The 16,105-nt window shown below is 43.7% G+C and overlaps 1 protein-coding gene across 2 annotated transcripts in view; it reads left to right on the plus strand.

The window, feature by feature from the left end:
* The first annotated feature begins 354 nt into the window (after positions 1-354).
* The window catches only part of FEZ1 (fasciculation and elongation protein zeta 1), a 38,709-nt gene continuing 22,958 nt past the window's right edge, over positions 355-16,105 (plus strand). Inside the window, exons 1-3 of one of the 2 annotated variants that reach the window (XM_068555080.1) lie at positions 355-510; positions 6,123-6,478; positions 13,272-13,371. In XM_068555080.1, coding sequence (XP_068411181.1) covers positions 6,168-6,478; positions 13,272-13,371 — 411 coding nt within the window. In that variant the 5' untranslated portion in view covers positions 355-510; positions 6,123-6,167. Of the gene's footprint in view, positions 511-779; positions 1,132-6,122; positions 6,479-13,271; positions 13,372-16,105 lie in introns of those variants that run through there. The other variant, XM_068555081.1, reaches the window with a different exon arrangement.

The following is a 16,105-nucleotide window of genomic DNA, read 5'->3' on the forward strand; positions in this document are numbered from 1 at the left end:
CATCCACTCGGCCACCCGCCTACGCTTTTGTGGAGCAGCTACAGTGTCAGGCCCTCCCTGTGAGAAATCCACACTGGGAGTTATTGCAAGCGCACATCTTGAGCTTCTGAATATTCATGAGGGAAGCAGAAAGGCCAATGCTAAAGGGGGGAGAAATAGTAATTCATAAATATTAATAAAGGCAGGCCACATGCACCAAGTAGGGCTAGGAATGTTAACGAGAAGATGACGTCCGGGTCCTGCGCGTGCCCGTTGGGCGGGTGCCCGGCGCGGGCGCGGCCCCCGGAGCCCGGGCACGAGCGCGGGGGAGGTGGGGGAGGGGGCGGAGGGGGCGGGGTGGGGGGGAGGGAAGGGAGCGGAGCCGGGCGCCGGCGGAGCTGCGAGGGGAGCGCTCGCTAGCTCGCGGCTGCCGCTGTCGCTGAGCTGCGCACCGGCCGCTCCCCGCGGCCAGTGGATGGGGGTGTCCAGCTGAGCCCCGCGATCCGCCTCCCTCCTTCAGGACCCGCACAGGTGCAGTCGCGGGGGGCGACCTTAATCCAGACCGACCCACTGCCGTGGGTGGGGGTGGACGGGGGTGGGGAAGGAGGCCCCGCGACTTGGGATGCTCCGACCGGCAGGTCTGGGGGCGCCGAAGCTCCGCACCCAGGACGGTCCCATCCCGGAATCGGAAAGGAAGAGCCGGGAGGCCGTCGCCCTCCTGCCCAGCCCTTCACGGGAGAGCAGCGGGGCGCAGCGCCCGGCGCCGGGAGATACCGGATGATGGGCACTTCAAGCATCATCAGAGCCTCGGCCCCCCAGCCAGGCGTGTGTGCGTGTGTGCGTGTGCGTGTGTGTGTGTGTGTGTGTGTGTGTGTGTCGAGAGGCGGCGCGGTTTGGGGACTGGGGGAGGCAGGGAACGCAGCCCGATGGTGCTGGAGCAGTGGGTCGGTACCTTCTCCCAGGACCGTTATCTGGTCCGGCTCCCTTCAACGCCCCAGAATCATCTATGCCTCTAAGAACCTGACTCCGCACCCCGCCCGTGCCCCTCCCTGGGACGCCGAGCCTCTCCCCAGGGACCGTGCATTCCTGCAGTGTCACAACCGCTGGCAGCTGCCGCAGACGCTGGCGGAGCGATTGTTTTACCGCGAACAGGTCGGAGAAAGGACGGGCGTGATGGTGGTGGGGCACCCTGCCCTCCTGTGGGCCCAGGGCCTCTGGGGCTGGGAGCGCATCTGACGGAGCCCCCAGGGGGTATATCACAGCCCTCTCTTCTTCCCTCTTCCCTATCCCTGCCCTACTCGCCGCGACACCTCCTGACCCCCTCCGCTCCCATGTCCCGGTCTTGTTTGGCTAAAAGGGCCGTGGCCCTTGGAGTATGCGTGCGGCCTGCGCGGGATGCCCTGGCTTTCTTGGAGCTCCAGGCATTGTGCTGCTTGGAGGAGCCTTTCTTTTTTACCCCAACAGACTGGGGGAGGGGGATGTGAGATGAGGGTGAATGGAGCAGCAGGAGGAGGGGGAAGGGGGAAGCAGAACCACAAAGGGGTTGCTGACTTCTATGCGGTGAAATACGCTCTTTCCGTCAAAATGGGCAGCTTGGCACGGACGTGTACGCTGACTGGGTTTTGCTGAGGAGCAGTGGGAAACCGAAGGTGGGTCAGTGGAGGGCAGCTTTAGGGATGGTATGGGGGGTGGGGTGGGCATAGAATCAACTGGTCTGTGGGGCAAGTAGTGGGAAGAAGGGGAGATGGAATGGGGCCTGTGTGGAGGTGCAGAGGCCCAGCAGGGGGAGGCATGGTGAATTCTCTGCTGCTCCGCTCAGCAAAGCAGGCACTGGGAAACGGTACTGCAGCCCCGAGCTGCAGCTACTATGCATCATTGTGCTGCACGAGAGGCTTACCGTGTGTTTCCTACTGGGTCTCTGTTAAGTTGTGAGCCGTCTTTTCTTTTCCAAATTACACCATCTCCTGGGAACCAAAATAAATGGAATAGATTATAGGACATAAGCAAACTATAGTCCTGCACTCTTGTTGTATGATAAAGAGAAAAAGACAAGACCACCCTCCTATGGTTCCTTCTTTCTGCCATTCTTCACATATTTTTTTTTTTTCAAATTGATTTTGGAAGTATAGAGAAAGAGGATAAGCTCTCAATTGAATTATCCCTAGCTTTTAAGGGAAGGAAGCTTCTGAAATGAGCTGTGACTGAAGACAGGGGCAAGCTTGCCAGGATGCAAGAGTAGGACATCTCATTTCGGGGGCAAAGTTACCCCACCAAGAGAGAAGAGCAAAAGAAGGAGAGAAGGCGAACCGTTTAAGAAGGACTGCCAGCTCCAACCCAGAGACCCCTCCTTGAGGCCTTGGTGGGGTCAGTCAGATGCCTGGCTCTCACCTCCTCCGCCACAGCCTGGGCTCTTTCTACAAATTCTGGGCTCAGTTTGGGTGTCAAGTGACTTTGATTTTCAATGCAGGCTCTCAGTTTTAGCTTCATCCCCAGCTGGTCGTTCATGCGGAGCTTCTTGGCTCCTGGGTAGTGAGTGAGTTGATAAAGAGAAATCAGGCTATATTGCAGATTGTTCAAATGATCACATTTCTGAACTTTAGAGCTGTGATATCCATTTCTTCTTTTATAATCTTCTAGGTGAATCTATTTTCTCTAGAGCCTGGGCTGAGGATAGGTGCTTTCAGGATAATCTTCTTTGTTGCCAACGCTCAAAACTCAATCATAGCCCTAGGTTCCACTTGGCTCGCCCTCTTGTTACTGGTTAATGATATAGATTGTGCTGTTTCAAATCAGCACCCTCCTTGATATCACCTTCTCACACCAGCTCCCTTGTCCCCTCCAGGAAGAGTACAGATTTAAAGGAAGTGTAAATATCTGGAATACCAGCTGGTTAGCTTTCACGTCTCTCTGAAATGGAACCAGTGATCTGAGTGGCTTTGACCACATGAATTGAAAATAGCAGGGGTGCCTTAGTAAAAAAGATGGTAACATTCATTCAGCAATAGTTCTCTCATTTGATAAGCATTTTGAAGCATTGCACATGGAGTATCATGGCAGGGATAGTTTTTCTTTTCCTTGAAGCACTCTCACCCCACATTTCCACGTAACTAAGTTAGCCTCGCTTTCCTAATATTATTGACATTTACTGGATACTTCATGTATTCCACACATTGTGCTTAGCACTTCAAAGATTATCTCATTTACTCCACAAAATAACCTCCAATATAAGTGCTATGTAAACCCCATTTTATGGATGAGGAAGCTGAGTCAGAGAGGCTTATATTTTGCCCAAAGTCTCATAGCTATGAAGTAATAGGAACAGGATTGGAACCTGGGGCCCGGCACTTAACCATCAGAGTCCTTCCTCTCTCAGTACAAATCCCTTGTCTGTAAAACCTTCCTTACTCTCAGTTGCACTCACTGATCTTTTCTAAACTCACTTTTTTGGCTCTTGGGGATTCCTAATCTTTTTTGTGCTATGGGCCACTTTAGCAATGTAGAGAAACCTCTGGGATCCTTCTCTGAATATGCTTTTAAGTGCATAAAATAAAATATGGTTATATCCAAAGAGCCCTTAGGGGTCTGTCGACCATAGGTGAAGAACCTCTAGCTGGCAATTAGTTGTGTGTATATTACTTAATAGCTGGATTGTCCAATATGGTAGCCACTAGTCATAGGTGGATATTGGACACTTGAAATGTGGCTGGTCCACATGGAGACATACTGTGAATGTAAAATACACTCTGGATTTCAAAGACTTAGTATGAAAAAAGAATGTAAAATGTCTCATTAATATTTAAAAATATGGATTACATTTTGCAATGGCAACATTTTGTATATATTAGATTAAATAAACTATACTATTAACATATATCAATTAAAAGTATTAAGTTAATATGTTATTAAAATTAACTTTCAGAGATATTAGCTCTATACCAACACCTTCATTTCAACAAACGAGGAAATCAGGACCCACAATGCTTGTCACTCAGCCAGCCTTTGGCAGGTCTGTTGGCTCTTGAGCCTGTGTTCTTTCCAAGCTGTCATAATACTGCTTTTATATCTTTTTGTATTCCAAAAAGATATTTTTGTATTTTATGTTGCCTTTGCAAACTGTAAATACTCAGAATATGTTTTGATGAGATGTGGTGGTAAATGACTTAATCCCAGTAAAATCCCAGTAAGAACTATCCAGGTTCTTACCTGGTATGCCCTCTGCCTCGCTTATTTAGAGTTTTAGTTTTGTGGGTAGAGGTGGAGAATGGCAGTCCTGGGGCAGAAGCCGTGGTTTTTGCTGTCTGTTTGGTCCTCTTGAGGTAGTGTTTCCAATTTAAGCATCTATCTGGATCAGTCATCACGTAGATAGGAGGGAAAAGTTTGGTTGCCTCGCCGTGTTCCAGAGAAGGAAGCTGAGTAGGTAGAGAAGGGTATGATAGACAATAATGCTTGTGCTGCCTGCAATGGAACATGAAAACTGTGTGAGGGGGACGGAAGATCATTTGTCAGTGAGCACACATTGATTGATTGCCTTGCCGCAGGCAGTGTGTGCTAGAAACCATGGAGGGTATCCAGAGGACATCTCTGCCCTCGAGGAATTTAAATTAAAATTGGGGAAGGGCTTGGATGTACACACAGATGGATAAATCACAGCGAAAGGCAATGTATGTAGAGGACCCGGAGCTGTTGGGAAATGAAGGGAGGTAGGGTGTAGTGCCCAAGGTGGTTGTGGAGTCTGGGCTTTGGAGCACATGAGTCTCTGGGTCTTGTCTCTTACAGGGTACTAAGTCGTTTAATCTGTTCTTCTAGTTTCAGACATATGCTGTGTGTCTGGGAAAAACTCAGGTGCTTGTTTGAAAGTCTGTATTAGTGTTCAATTAGTCTATCATTTATTGATGAGAGTAATAATATCCAGGTCCATGAAGCCCTATCCAAAACCCTTGGGGCCAGGCATGTTTCAGAATTTAGATTATCTCAGATTTTGGAAGGCAATAATAGAGTGCATATTCTGCATATCATCCCCCGGGGCCTGGGGCAGCAATCTCTATAATTTAAAAAAATTAAAATTTCTGCAGCAAAACACACTAAATGGGATAAATTAAAACCATGAACAGCTCTATATTCATGTAGATCAGGTTTAGTTGCCAAACGTGTTTAGGTCAGGGTAGGTTTTACCACCAAATAAGTTACGAAAAACTTCCAGTTTTTTTTTTTTTTAAATTATTTTATTTTATTTATTTATCTCTGGCTGTGTTGGGTCTTCGTTGCTGTGCACGGGCTTTCTCTAGTTGCAGCGAGCGGGGGCTGCTCGTCATCGTGGTGCACGGGCTTCTCATTGCGGTGGCTTCCTGTTGCGGAGCATGGGCTCTAGGCGCAGGGGCCTCAGTAGTTGTGGCGCGTGGGCTCAGTAGTTGTGGCTCATGGGCTCTAGAGCACAGGCTCAGCAGCTGTGGCACACAGGCCCAGATGCTCCGCGGCACGTGGGATCCTCCCGGACCAGGGCTCGAACCTGCGTCCCCTGCATTGGCAGACGGATTCCTAACCACTGTGCCACCAGGGGAGCCCAAACTTCCAGTTTTGAGAGCACATGGTTAGGGATGTGGACCTATCGTAATAGTAATAATAATAATAATAATAATAGAGAACATAAACTGAACAACATAGACGTTTATTATCTGCCAGGCACTGTTCTAAGCACTTACCAGTGTTTACTCCCTTAACCCTTAGGACAGTCCTTTGAGATAGGTCCTGTTATTATTTCTGTCCTGAGAAGAATAAAAGGGAGCACAGAGAAGTTAAGTTACTGCTAAGGTCACAGCTGGTAAGGGGCAGAGCAGGATGCAAACCTGGGCAGTCTGGTCGGGAGGCTGCATGCTTAACCATTAGGCTTTGTTTTTTGGAGCAGGGAATTGGAAGCAGGTGTGCCTCCAAAATGTATGCTAATTAGGTTAGCATTATTCACACTAACAATGATATTTGAACTCCTTAAGGGTATAATGGTGAGGAAGTACGGAAGCGATGGACCAGTAAAGTGGAAGTTTTGTTTTTAAAGGGATGAGAGTTATGGAATCAGTGATTATGGTTCCTCAGCAGAGGTGGCACAAAAGTCCAGTCCAAACTCACATTACCGTGTTTAATTCGTCTAGATAAACGAATCCGGAACATTGCAGTTGTCCTGTTGCTGTGCAAGAATGGAGGCCCCACTGGTGAGTTTGGATGAAGAATTTGAGGACCTTCGGCCCTGCTGCTCGGAGGACCCAGAAGAGAAGTCACGGTGTTTCTACAGCTCATCTCCCCACCATCTAGAGGACCCCTCCCTCTCTGAGCTTGAGAATTTTTCTTCTGAAATAATCAGCTTCAAGTCCATGGAGGACCTGGTGAATGAATTTGATGAGAAGCTCAATGTCTGCTTTCGGAACTACAACGCCAAGACCGAGAACCTAGCTCCCGTGAAGAACCAGTTCCAGATCCAAGAGGAGGAGGAGACCCTGCAGGATGAAGAGTAAGCTGTCTTAATTGCCCTCTCTCGCCTCAGATTAGAGCCCTGGAATCTGGGGCTCCTTGACATAGAACGAGTTTCTGTCCTTGGGTTCATGGCATATTACTTATATTTTTCTCTGTGAGGCAGTGCCCTGGTAACTGCTGACATTGTTCAGTTATGTCCCTTTACAGTTACTCATAGAGCTTTCTTAAGTTGAAACCACAAAGGAATGAAGGAGTTTTAGGAAATGGGTTTTCCTAGATGCAAAATTGAATTTCAGGAGCATGGTACATTTGGGGGTCTGTCTATCTTCAGCTTTCTTTATATCCATGGTAACCCACCCAGATATTAGAAATAAGGACCAGAAAAAAATTTAATTAACTGTGACAGAGGAATATACGTTGTTGGAACAATCTGCTTTACAAAACACCAGGATTGTGAAAATCTCCAAATTGTTTATAACCCCTCAGGACTGGAAAAATTATCTACAAATGTTAAGATATGTCCAAATAAGAAAGCATACACATTGAACCAAGAGAACAGGGAATTGCCCTGGACACAACAAAGGTGATAACCAGGTGAAGTGGCTTTTGAGTACGCAGATTCCCTGTGTCACTTACCAGCCACCTTCCAGGGTCTTAACAGAAGTCAAGAAAAGGAATTTGAGAAAAGTGCTGTTCAAGGAGGGACTAAAAAAGAGAAGAAGCGGGTAATTTGTCATATAAATTAAAGTGTTTGGGGCATTTAGTAAAAATAGGCGTAAATTCCCCATAGGGATAAAATATGCATCAACTGTTCTTTAGGGATCACACAAGAAATGTCAAGTAGTTGGCAGTAGAAGTTTGGAGCAACTGCACTTTTGGTTTCTCTTTTTATGGACTTGGGTGGGAAAAGTTGCCCATGAGTAAGTGGGGGAAGAGGTTTGTCCCACAGGATTGAACCTGATTGTATTGGGCAGGTAGTTGCTTATTTGATGACTACCGAGACTGTATCTCTGTGAATACAAGGGTTGTATATCTGTCTTATTCATTATTATCTCTCCACTGTGTGATTCAGCACATGGTGTGTAGTAAGTGATCAAATAATATTTTTGGAGTGAATATTGAATATCGAATGACCTGGATGAGCAATAATAGCTAGCCTCGTAGGTGCATGTAATGTACTTCTAGGCCCACGCCACTTCCTTCTTTTCTTTTTAATTAATGCTAGCCTGAAGGCATGATCACAGAGAACATTTCACTCTGGTGACCAGTACTATAACTGTGGGCTACGTGTTTCAATTCAATCTTAAGTTCCAAATTGATTCTTTTAGATTCTGAGCCTTTTATAATTTGCTCAGCTCCTCGAGGTCAAAAAAGAATGGCTCTGGGGCTTTATTATACAGAATAGCTTTTACTGTTATCTACTTCATTGCACCAGGCAATGGACTAGAAACACGATGAATTGTGATTTTCATACTCTCACTAACTCGCTGTGTGACCTTGGGCTTGTCACTTAACTCTAGTTGACTGCGTGGGTCCTCATCTTTGGAACCTCCCGAGCTCAATCTTGATGAAGCAGGGCTAAGGACTTGCCAATAACATAATTTCTCACCTCACCTAGGCTGTGCTCGGAAAATTCCTTTTGCTTCCAACAAATCATTTCTCCCCTGTCTAAACCACCCCTTTGCCTCATTAAGGACAGAGACTCAGCAAGCAGGTTCTTACTCTTTCCTAGCACATTAGCAGAGGCCACTCAATGTTAATTACCATCACATGGGATTATTAGTCTTATCCTGATTTTTCTGACTTGCCTGCCTCATTGACTGCCTCAGCTAAATGACCAAAGGTTGAATAATTCCTTAGAGGTAAAATATGATTTGGAGATAGTGTGGTGGGAAGAATCTGGGAAGAGAAATCGTAACACAGTGTTTCTAGGCATTCCACGTATCTAAAGCTTTACAACTTAAAATAAAAATTTGAATTAAATTACACACTTTGCTTTAGAGACACCTATCAAGCTATTTCAACTGTAAAATTATGATGAGGTAAAAGAAAAAGATAATTTAATATCCAGCATGGTTAATAGTCTCCTGAGTCCAGCTCTGGTGTTCTAATAAACTTGCTTAGGTTTAGTAGTTAGAGATTTCATCCACCAATGAGTGGAAAGTGTTTTGGGTGGGTTAGAACTACACAATAGAGGCTTCAAACAAAAACAATGAAATTCTTGGTCAAACTAACCTCCTGAAAGATAGCACGAATCAGAAAGCAGGGTCAGTGATTCCCTTTGAAGTTTTGACTTCTTTAGTTTTCATTTGGAACTATGTGTCTCAGAGGGAATTGGCTGAGATATTAACTCTTCTCCGATTTGTCAGGGCAGGGAAGTCCTAGGCATTAAAAGAGAGTCAATGTGTATCAATATGTATTTCTTGTTTCTAAATTTAGAAAATATTCCAGAATCTCTTCTTTGCATATGTAGGAACACCCTTTCCTTCGTCATAAGAGATCCGACCTGGAGACCTACAGAGTGGGAATGGTCAGCCCTCAACCCACTTCCTACTTCACTGGGGTCCCTGTCTTACAAGGACCCTGGAGACAGAGGGGCCAAACATGTGAGAACACTGACAGTTTCCTGTCTTTCCGGTAGATTTACTGGATTAAAGGTCATGTTAAAAATCAAGTTCGCATGATAAATAAACAGCCTGTAGTCAGCCATGCTTTAAGTCGAAGAGAGGTGAATCCCAAATAATCAGATAGGGAAAGTCGACAGATGCCTGTGATTTTTAGGAAAGTTAACTCTCTTCTCAGAGGTTCAGTTTCCCCATGTGGAAGGCAGAGATAGTATGGATTCTATTGAAGCACTTGAAAGAATCTAAAAAGTTGTTCAAAGTCATTGATGTGTTAATAATTCATAATTCCTAAGTATTAACAGCAAAAGTATACTCATGTTAACACACATCTAAGTGTGGATATTGTCCTGACTCGACACAAATAAAACTGGACAAGGGCAGTAGCCAGCCTAGAGGGGCTTAAGGGAAATGTTCCCAAGTTGGAATTCTAATAAGCACTATAAGCTGTCTACCATATTGTCAGGAATAGGTATATAGGGGTGTGTGTGTGTGTGTGTGTGAGTGTGTGGTGAGGATTGATGTAGCCTTGATAGCTATGTTGCCAATTCCAGACCCAGATTTTTGGATACGTGTCTTGTTCAACTTGTTCTGTTTGGTTTGCTCATCCTCTGCTAGCATCCTTTTCCAAACTCCTAGCCCTCCATGGTGAAAGATAGTTACAGTCATTTCTAAAGGCATCTAAGCCCAAGATATAAAATATGCACATGAAAAGGCTTTTCTGTTACTACAGGGATTGAGGGAGCAAATTGGATCTCAGGTGCCATGGCAGCGTAATGACGAGAATGGAGGGAACCTGTTTAATCTTAGTTCTTTGATGAAAGATATAGTGGATAGCTTTCAAAGTCTCCTTTCCCCGAGATAAGAGTAAATAGCAGGACGCTTCTCAGGAAGTGGAGTTTTACAGGCCACCCAGGATGCCTCTAACAGGGAATATATCTCTTCCCAAGAACCCTGCTTAGGATAAGATGGATAACCTCTCTGGGGAGGAAAGTCCATCCCATTCTCTCCCTCACAGAAAGCTTTGTGTTTTCCCCTCCCACCGCCGTTCTTCGTTCCCGTGCCTGCCTGCCTGCCTGCCAGGGTGCCTGCCTTTGCCGTTCATTTAACCTTCCACGGGCTGGAGATCTAGACAGAAAGCAGGCGTGTACCCTTGCTGACCTTGCCATTTCTCCTTTCATAGATTGATGAAAGCACCAGGTCCAGAATAATGCAGTTATAGACTTTTCACGCAGAGCCGGCTGCTGAACTGCTGTTCTAGGTTGTGATTTGGAACTTGGCATATTGTTCTGATGCCCATGCCCATCGTAAAGTTCATAAAGAATTGGAATAGCTAAGTGGGTAGGAATATAGGCTCTGTAGCTGTATTGCCTGGGTTCAAATCCTACATCTGTCATTACTGGCTGTGTGAATTTAGATGAGTTAATTAACTTCTCTATGTTTCAGGGTTTTTTTTCTCAGTATCTGTCTTATAGAGTTGTGACGAATGAATGAATTAATCCACAGAGAGTTTAGGGTAGTACCTGGCTTATGCATAGTAAATGCTCAGTAAGGTTGGCTGCTATGGTTATTATTGTTAAATGGGCACTGAATGAATATGGGAAGGGTGTGCAAGTGATGACAAAGAGATGAGAGTCATTCTATTAAAGGTTGCTTATGAACCTCAAAGGATTAAAAAGTATGTCCATCAGAAAGCAAGAAGAAAACTTGGAACAGAAAAAGGATGGCTTGATATCCCGAGGAGATAAAGGTTTAGGGAATTGTCACTAAAAGTCTAGAATTAGAAGATAAAATCCAGAGTATGTCAGTGAAGGCTCAGGTGAGAAAAGTTGCCACCCTAAATGATTTAAGGCAGTCTCCAGTTGCCACTTTAAGGATATAAACAGTTTCAAGGTCATTGTAAAGTGTGCTGTCCGTTTAAGGTCCCAGCTTCCATCCTATCTAGGAGAGGTACAAAAGGCTCCTGCCTGTTTTGGGCTTTGCTGAATTTTATTTTTCCAGGCGCTTGCTGCAGGGTCAGACCCGAAGTTCAGTGCCTGCATGCGTGTTGTTCATTCTCGACGCAGAGAGTGTAATGCAGTGATGCACGGAGGACTTGACTGCTGACCTTCCTAGTGGGTGTGGCCTGGGACTTTTGGAGACAGCAAATCATATTTGCCTCTTGGCTTTAGAATGCTAATGAGACTTGGATTTAGAATTAGGCTGGATTAATGAAACTCTAATAGTGCTTGATGGAAACTGGATTATCACCCATGTTTAAGACGTAGACTGAAATCCTGCTGAAGAGATGTCGAATGAACACTTGATGGGGTCTCTCCAAGTGCCTTCTTGTAATCGTACTACAGAAAATGAATAAGTGGATAACCAAAGCAGTGCCATTAAATTGTGTTTTCTTGGGTTGCTTTTTTTTTATCACCAAATTGTGTTTTTATCACCAAATAGGAAAATCTCATATACCCGTATGTCATATGTCATTCCAGATTTTATATATGTTAAGAACACTCCCCTCCTCCACCTTATGTATCTGGTTTCAAGTGTCTGTGCTCTGATATATATATATATATACATACATATACATATATATATATACACATCTTGCTATATATATAAAATGTGCACTTATCTTTTCAGCATCTTACACCATACTTTGTCATGTTTTGGATTTGATCCGTATGTGTACATAGTTGCTTATTTTTAAATGACCATTTCCTTATATTAGTATATCTAAATAAATTGTACCTTCTTATACCTTGTTTCACAGGTATCATTCATGTTTGATGTGCACAGGCACCTGAAGGAGATTGCACTGAGCCCTCATTATTTCATTACCTAATATTAACTCAAGTGCTGCTGGCTTCCATGGATGGCATTCATTATTTTAGGAGCTTGGTTTACTGATTTACATTAATCTCTTAGTGTTGACTAATTTATTCATTTTCCTGTGTGTGAGAGTTTGTGACTTCAGGATTTTCCCCAATCCCCTCCCCATTTTTTTCCCCAAGAAAATCTTTCTGAAATAAGTGAGTTAAGCAAAGAGAATTGTAGAATACCCTTTCTTATAATGTACCTATCAGAACTGTAAAAAAGAAACGTAATAAAGGGAACCCCATCTTCCCCCACTAAAAACTAATTGTGCAGACAGTGGTGTATTTATTGGTTCCTTTCATATATTTTCTTTGGAGTCTCCGTGATAGAGACAGGGCTCACTTAGACTCTACATTGCTAGAGGACAGGATTGTGCCACCCTGGGATCCCTAGAACATTTTGGATAATAAGTAACTTTTAATAGCATTGGCATCTTCCCCTTACCTACAATAGATGTCAAGGAGTTAATTCTTGACCTTTTAGATTGCAGGCATCTGAAGCTGAAATACAGTTAACCCTTGAACAGCATGGGGGATTAAGGGCACTGACCCCCTGGGTAGTCGAAAAATCCATTTCCTGCTGTTTCTGCCTCAAAAACAAAGGAATTAGTAAACCACAAGGGCAATAAGCTGAAACAATTTGAATAGAAGCAGGACTCACACCCTACTTCTTTTGAGTCCACATATTGTGATCTCTAATCGAACACAAACTTTCCTCCACACTTAGTTAAAGTGAAGAACTGTAAAATGAAAATATTGGTACTACAATATTTACTGGAAAAAAAATCCACATGTAAGTGGATGCTCACAGTTTAAACTCGTGTCATTCAAGGGTCAGCTGTGTATATAAACTAGACAATGACCCTGATCTTAATGAGATTCAGCCAGAAAATCTGCCCAGATCAATCTCTCTCTTACTCCCTCCCTCCCCTTCTTCTCATTCTTCTCTGCCCATAAGAAAGGAAACATGGGCATTTCTTAGGTTCATGAGACAGGAGCCATTTGGTTGAGGGGCAGATTTAGTTTCAGGGGCAGTTTATCTGTTGCCAGATGTGTTTTACTTGTAGACGCTACCATTGGTTTCTCAATGGTGACAAATTCCTCTTCTCTTAAGCAAACAGCTTAGGCACTGAAGCTCCTGGTCAGGGTCCATTCTCTTGGCTCCTTCTCTCCTGGTAATGCCTGAAATTCAGTTTTTAAGCTACTTCGCTCCCGCATGCTGGAAGGCAGATGATCTCAGCTTGGCACACACAGAAGCCTCTCTCCTCCCCTGGCCCAGCTCTTCCTTCCTCAGGCCAGGCCAGGCCACAGATGTGTGCTAATGAGAGCTTCTCTTTGTTTACAGGGTTTGGGATGCTCTGACAGACAATTACATCCCTTCACTCTCAGAAGACTGGAGGGACCCAAACGTGGAGGCTCTGAATGGCAACAGCTCTGAAACTGAGGTACCTCTCTGGGGCCCCCAGCTTAGCAGGGCTAGAGAAGCTGTGGATTCCAGTCAGAAAAACATTCAGTAATGCTACAGTCTTCCCCATTATGTAATGAAGCTCAACATCATTGCTGGGAAAGTAGGAGTTGTGGAGGAAGTGAAAAATAAGATGAAGGGGGGCATCCAGGGTATATGAGGTGATTGGAATGATTGTAAAGACTGTAAAAGCAGATCACTTCTGTTGCTCATCATCGGCCTACAACATGCAAAATAAGGTGATCTGAAGTAAGAGAGGAGAGTGAATATAATGGGCTTTTTTTTGTGTTCGAATAATGATGGTTAAAAAAAAAAAATCAGGGTCTCCCATCTAAGATGGACAGTTCAGTCCCATCAAAAAGTCTTGACAGACTTGTGACAAGCTCAGGGCCTGGCTAATGGCCAGAGTGGGGACCCAGATAATAGTGAGGTGACCATGCAACGGGGAGGGATTCTTTATGAAACTCATTAAACAGGCACTTATATGGCTGGACCTGAGTCACAGTCTGTGGTTACTGATGCCGAAGAGGAAAGTAGCCTACGGACTTCTGAAAAAGTAAAGAGAATACTTATTTTGAGTTGACTTGCATAGGTTATGGAACGTGACCTTTCAGAATATCCAAATTGCCCCTCCTAGCTGAATATACATATAGAAAGCTAAATCACGTAAGGGCTCTGTCCTTGCTAAAAGCCTGTTTCTACCTTGCTTAGTGTTCTAGTTTCAGTTATAAAGGAAATTTGACAATTTCTTATCAGGAGGGGCTGTGCAATTTTATTGCACAGCAAATGAGGGTGGGAGGTGGATCTGATCTTCCTAGGTGCTCCAGGATTGAGTCCAAGGAAGAGCGAGAACCAGATTTCCCTTACTGGGCGACATTTCTGCAGATCATTGGCCAAAATAGCACAGCAAAGAGATCAGCAATTGGCCGATTTGTTGAAAAGGTGGCTGAATATCCTTTTTAATTCTTCTAATAATTAGCCATCCAAAATACTTAAAACCTCAAGAATAGACTTCTAAACAAAGAGATTCGCTACAACCCTACTTAGCATGGATGTGGGATGTCTCAGGTCCTGTTTTGAACTCCCGAGCGCTTTATTTCTCTTGCGGTACTTATATGGATAGTGTTTAGTACTTACCCAAAATGCAAAGGAGAAGATAGGCAATAATGGAATAAACCTAGTTACTGAAATGAAATCAGGTCTGTCATGGTGCAAAAGGCAGATTTTGCTTTGTTATCTCCTTTGCCACCTTTCCAACTCATTTTGTGGATTAAGCCAAAGTATATATAAGATAGCCTACCCTTCAAAAGGACTCTAATTTATCCTCATTTGCAGATTTCCCTCAAGAGGGTTAATATTTCAGGGCAAACTGAATGACCCTGAGAAGGATGATCTTGAGCTCTGCTCCTTGTAGAATTTTCTCCATCTGACCCACGGGAAAAGGAAGGGGTAGCAAAAGTGGATGGATTAAGGTTGTTTTATTTTAGCTTTCTTTATTATCTGAATTCATTACAGTAGAAGCTCTTTTCACTGACATCAGTTTAAACGACTTGCTATATAACCAGTGCTCTGTATTCCTTCTGTAAAACATGCCAACCGAACGCCCTTGGCATGCGGCATGCACACGAATGGTAGGCTTCTCTCTGGGAAGTCTTATCTCTTCTTCCACTTAGTTCATTGCCAAGAATCAGTTGTGTTTGTTCCCAAACCTGTTCATGCTTGTCCTTGTGACTGTAACTAATGTAATGAAATGTTATGGACACTGTAGGGTTATGACTGCAAAGAGGGTCATTTTTGCTTTTATAAAATCAAAGTAACACATGTATGTAATTTTAAAAGTCAAATAATACTTTTAAAATAATACGAGACAACAAAAAATATAAACAGCAGTCTCTGACTTATCTTTCCCGGCTCCATAGAGGCAACCACTTCGACTTCTTATTGCTGTTTCTTTTGGCGGGTACCTACAATTTTCTAAATAACACATTTATGGTACTATTTCTTTGATTATCTAAAATGAATAATTTTGGCTGTTATCCATTATGGAAGATAAGATTTAAGTCTTTGGCATCACCTCAAATACTCACATTTGGCCTTCCCCCTTGTCACCAATTAAATCAATATTACAAGTACACACTAGGGTAACTGTGTAAATACTATTTCTTGCTGAATCATGTAGTGTTCTGTAAGAATATTTCCTCTCTTGTACAACTTCTTATTTAACCTGGAGTGAAGAATTGCCTTGTTTTTTCATTTGCTTAGTTTCCTGTATATCTATCATTAGTTCAACCCCAAACTCTGAGTGAACTCTACATCTCATACTATGTTTTAAAAAAATCAGATAGTCTTTCAATTCAATCAAAAAAAAAAAAAAAATCCAAACTAGTACCCTCCATCTTTCTGCTATAAAGTAATCTGGTTGTACTCTAGATCTGGTGAAATCTTCATGTCTCCCTCTCCTGTCCTCTGACTGCCATGTTTTTATTTTTCTGGGTATGTTCCCTTGTTTTGGTGAAAAAAATTCAGTATATTCTTGAGAAAGGGTAGAGAGGAATATATTGGTTAGAATAGATGAGAGTGTCTTTATTCTCCCGTCATACACTTGATTGAGAATTTGACTTGATAGAGTTATTTTAGGCTGCAAGTGAATATTTACTCAGAATTGCAAAGCCATCATTCTCTTTTTCTCCAGCTTTCAGTGGCGATTGAGAAGC

This window comes from Eschrichtius robustus, chromosome 11, assembly GCF_028021215.1.
Source record: "Eschrichtius robustus isolate mEscRob2 chromosome 11, mEscRob2.pri, whole genome shotgun sequence".
In the NCBI taxonomy this organism is placed as follows: Eukaryota; Metazoa; Chordata; class Mammalia; order Artiodactyla; family Eschrichtiidae; genus Eschrichtius; species Eschrichtius robustus.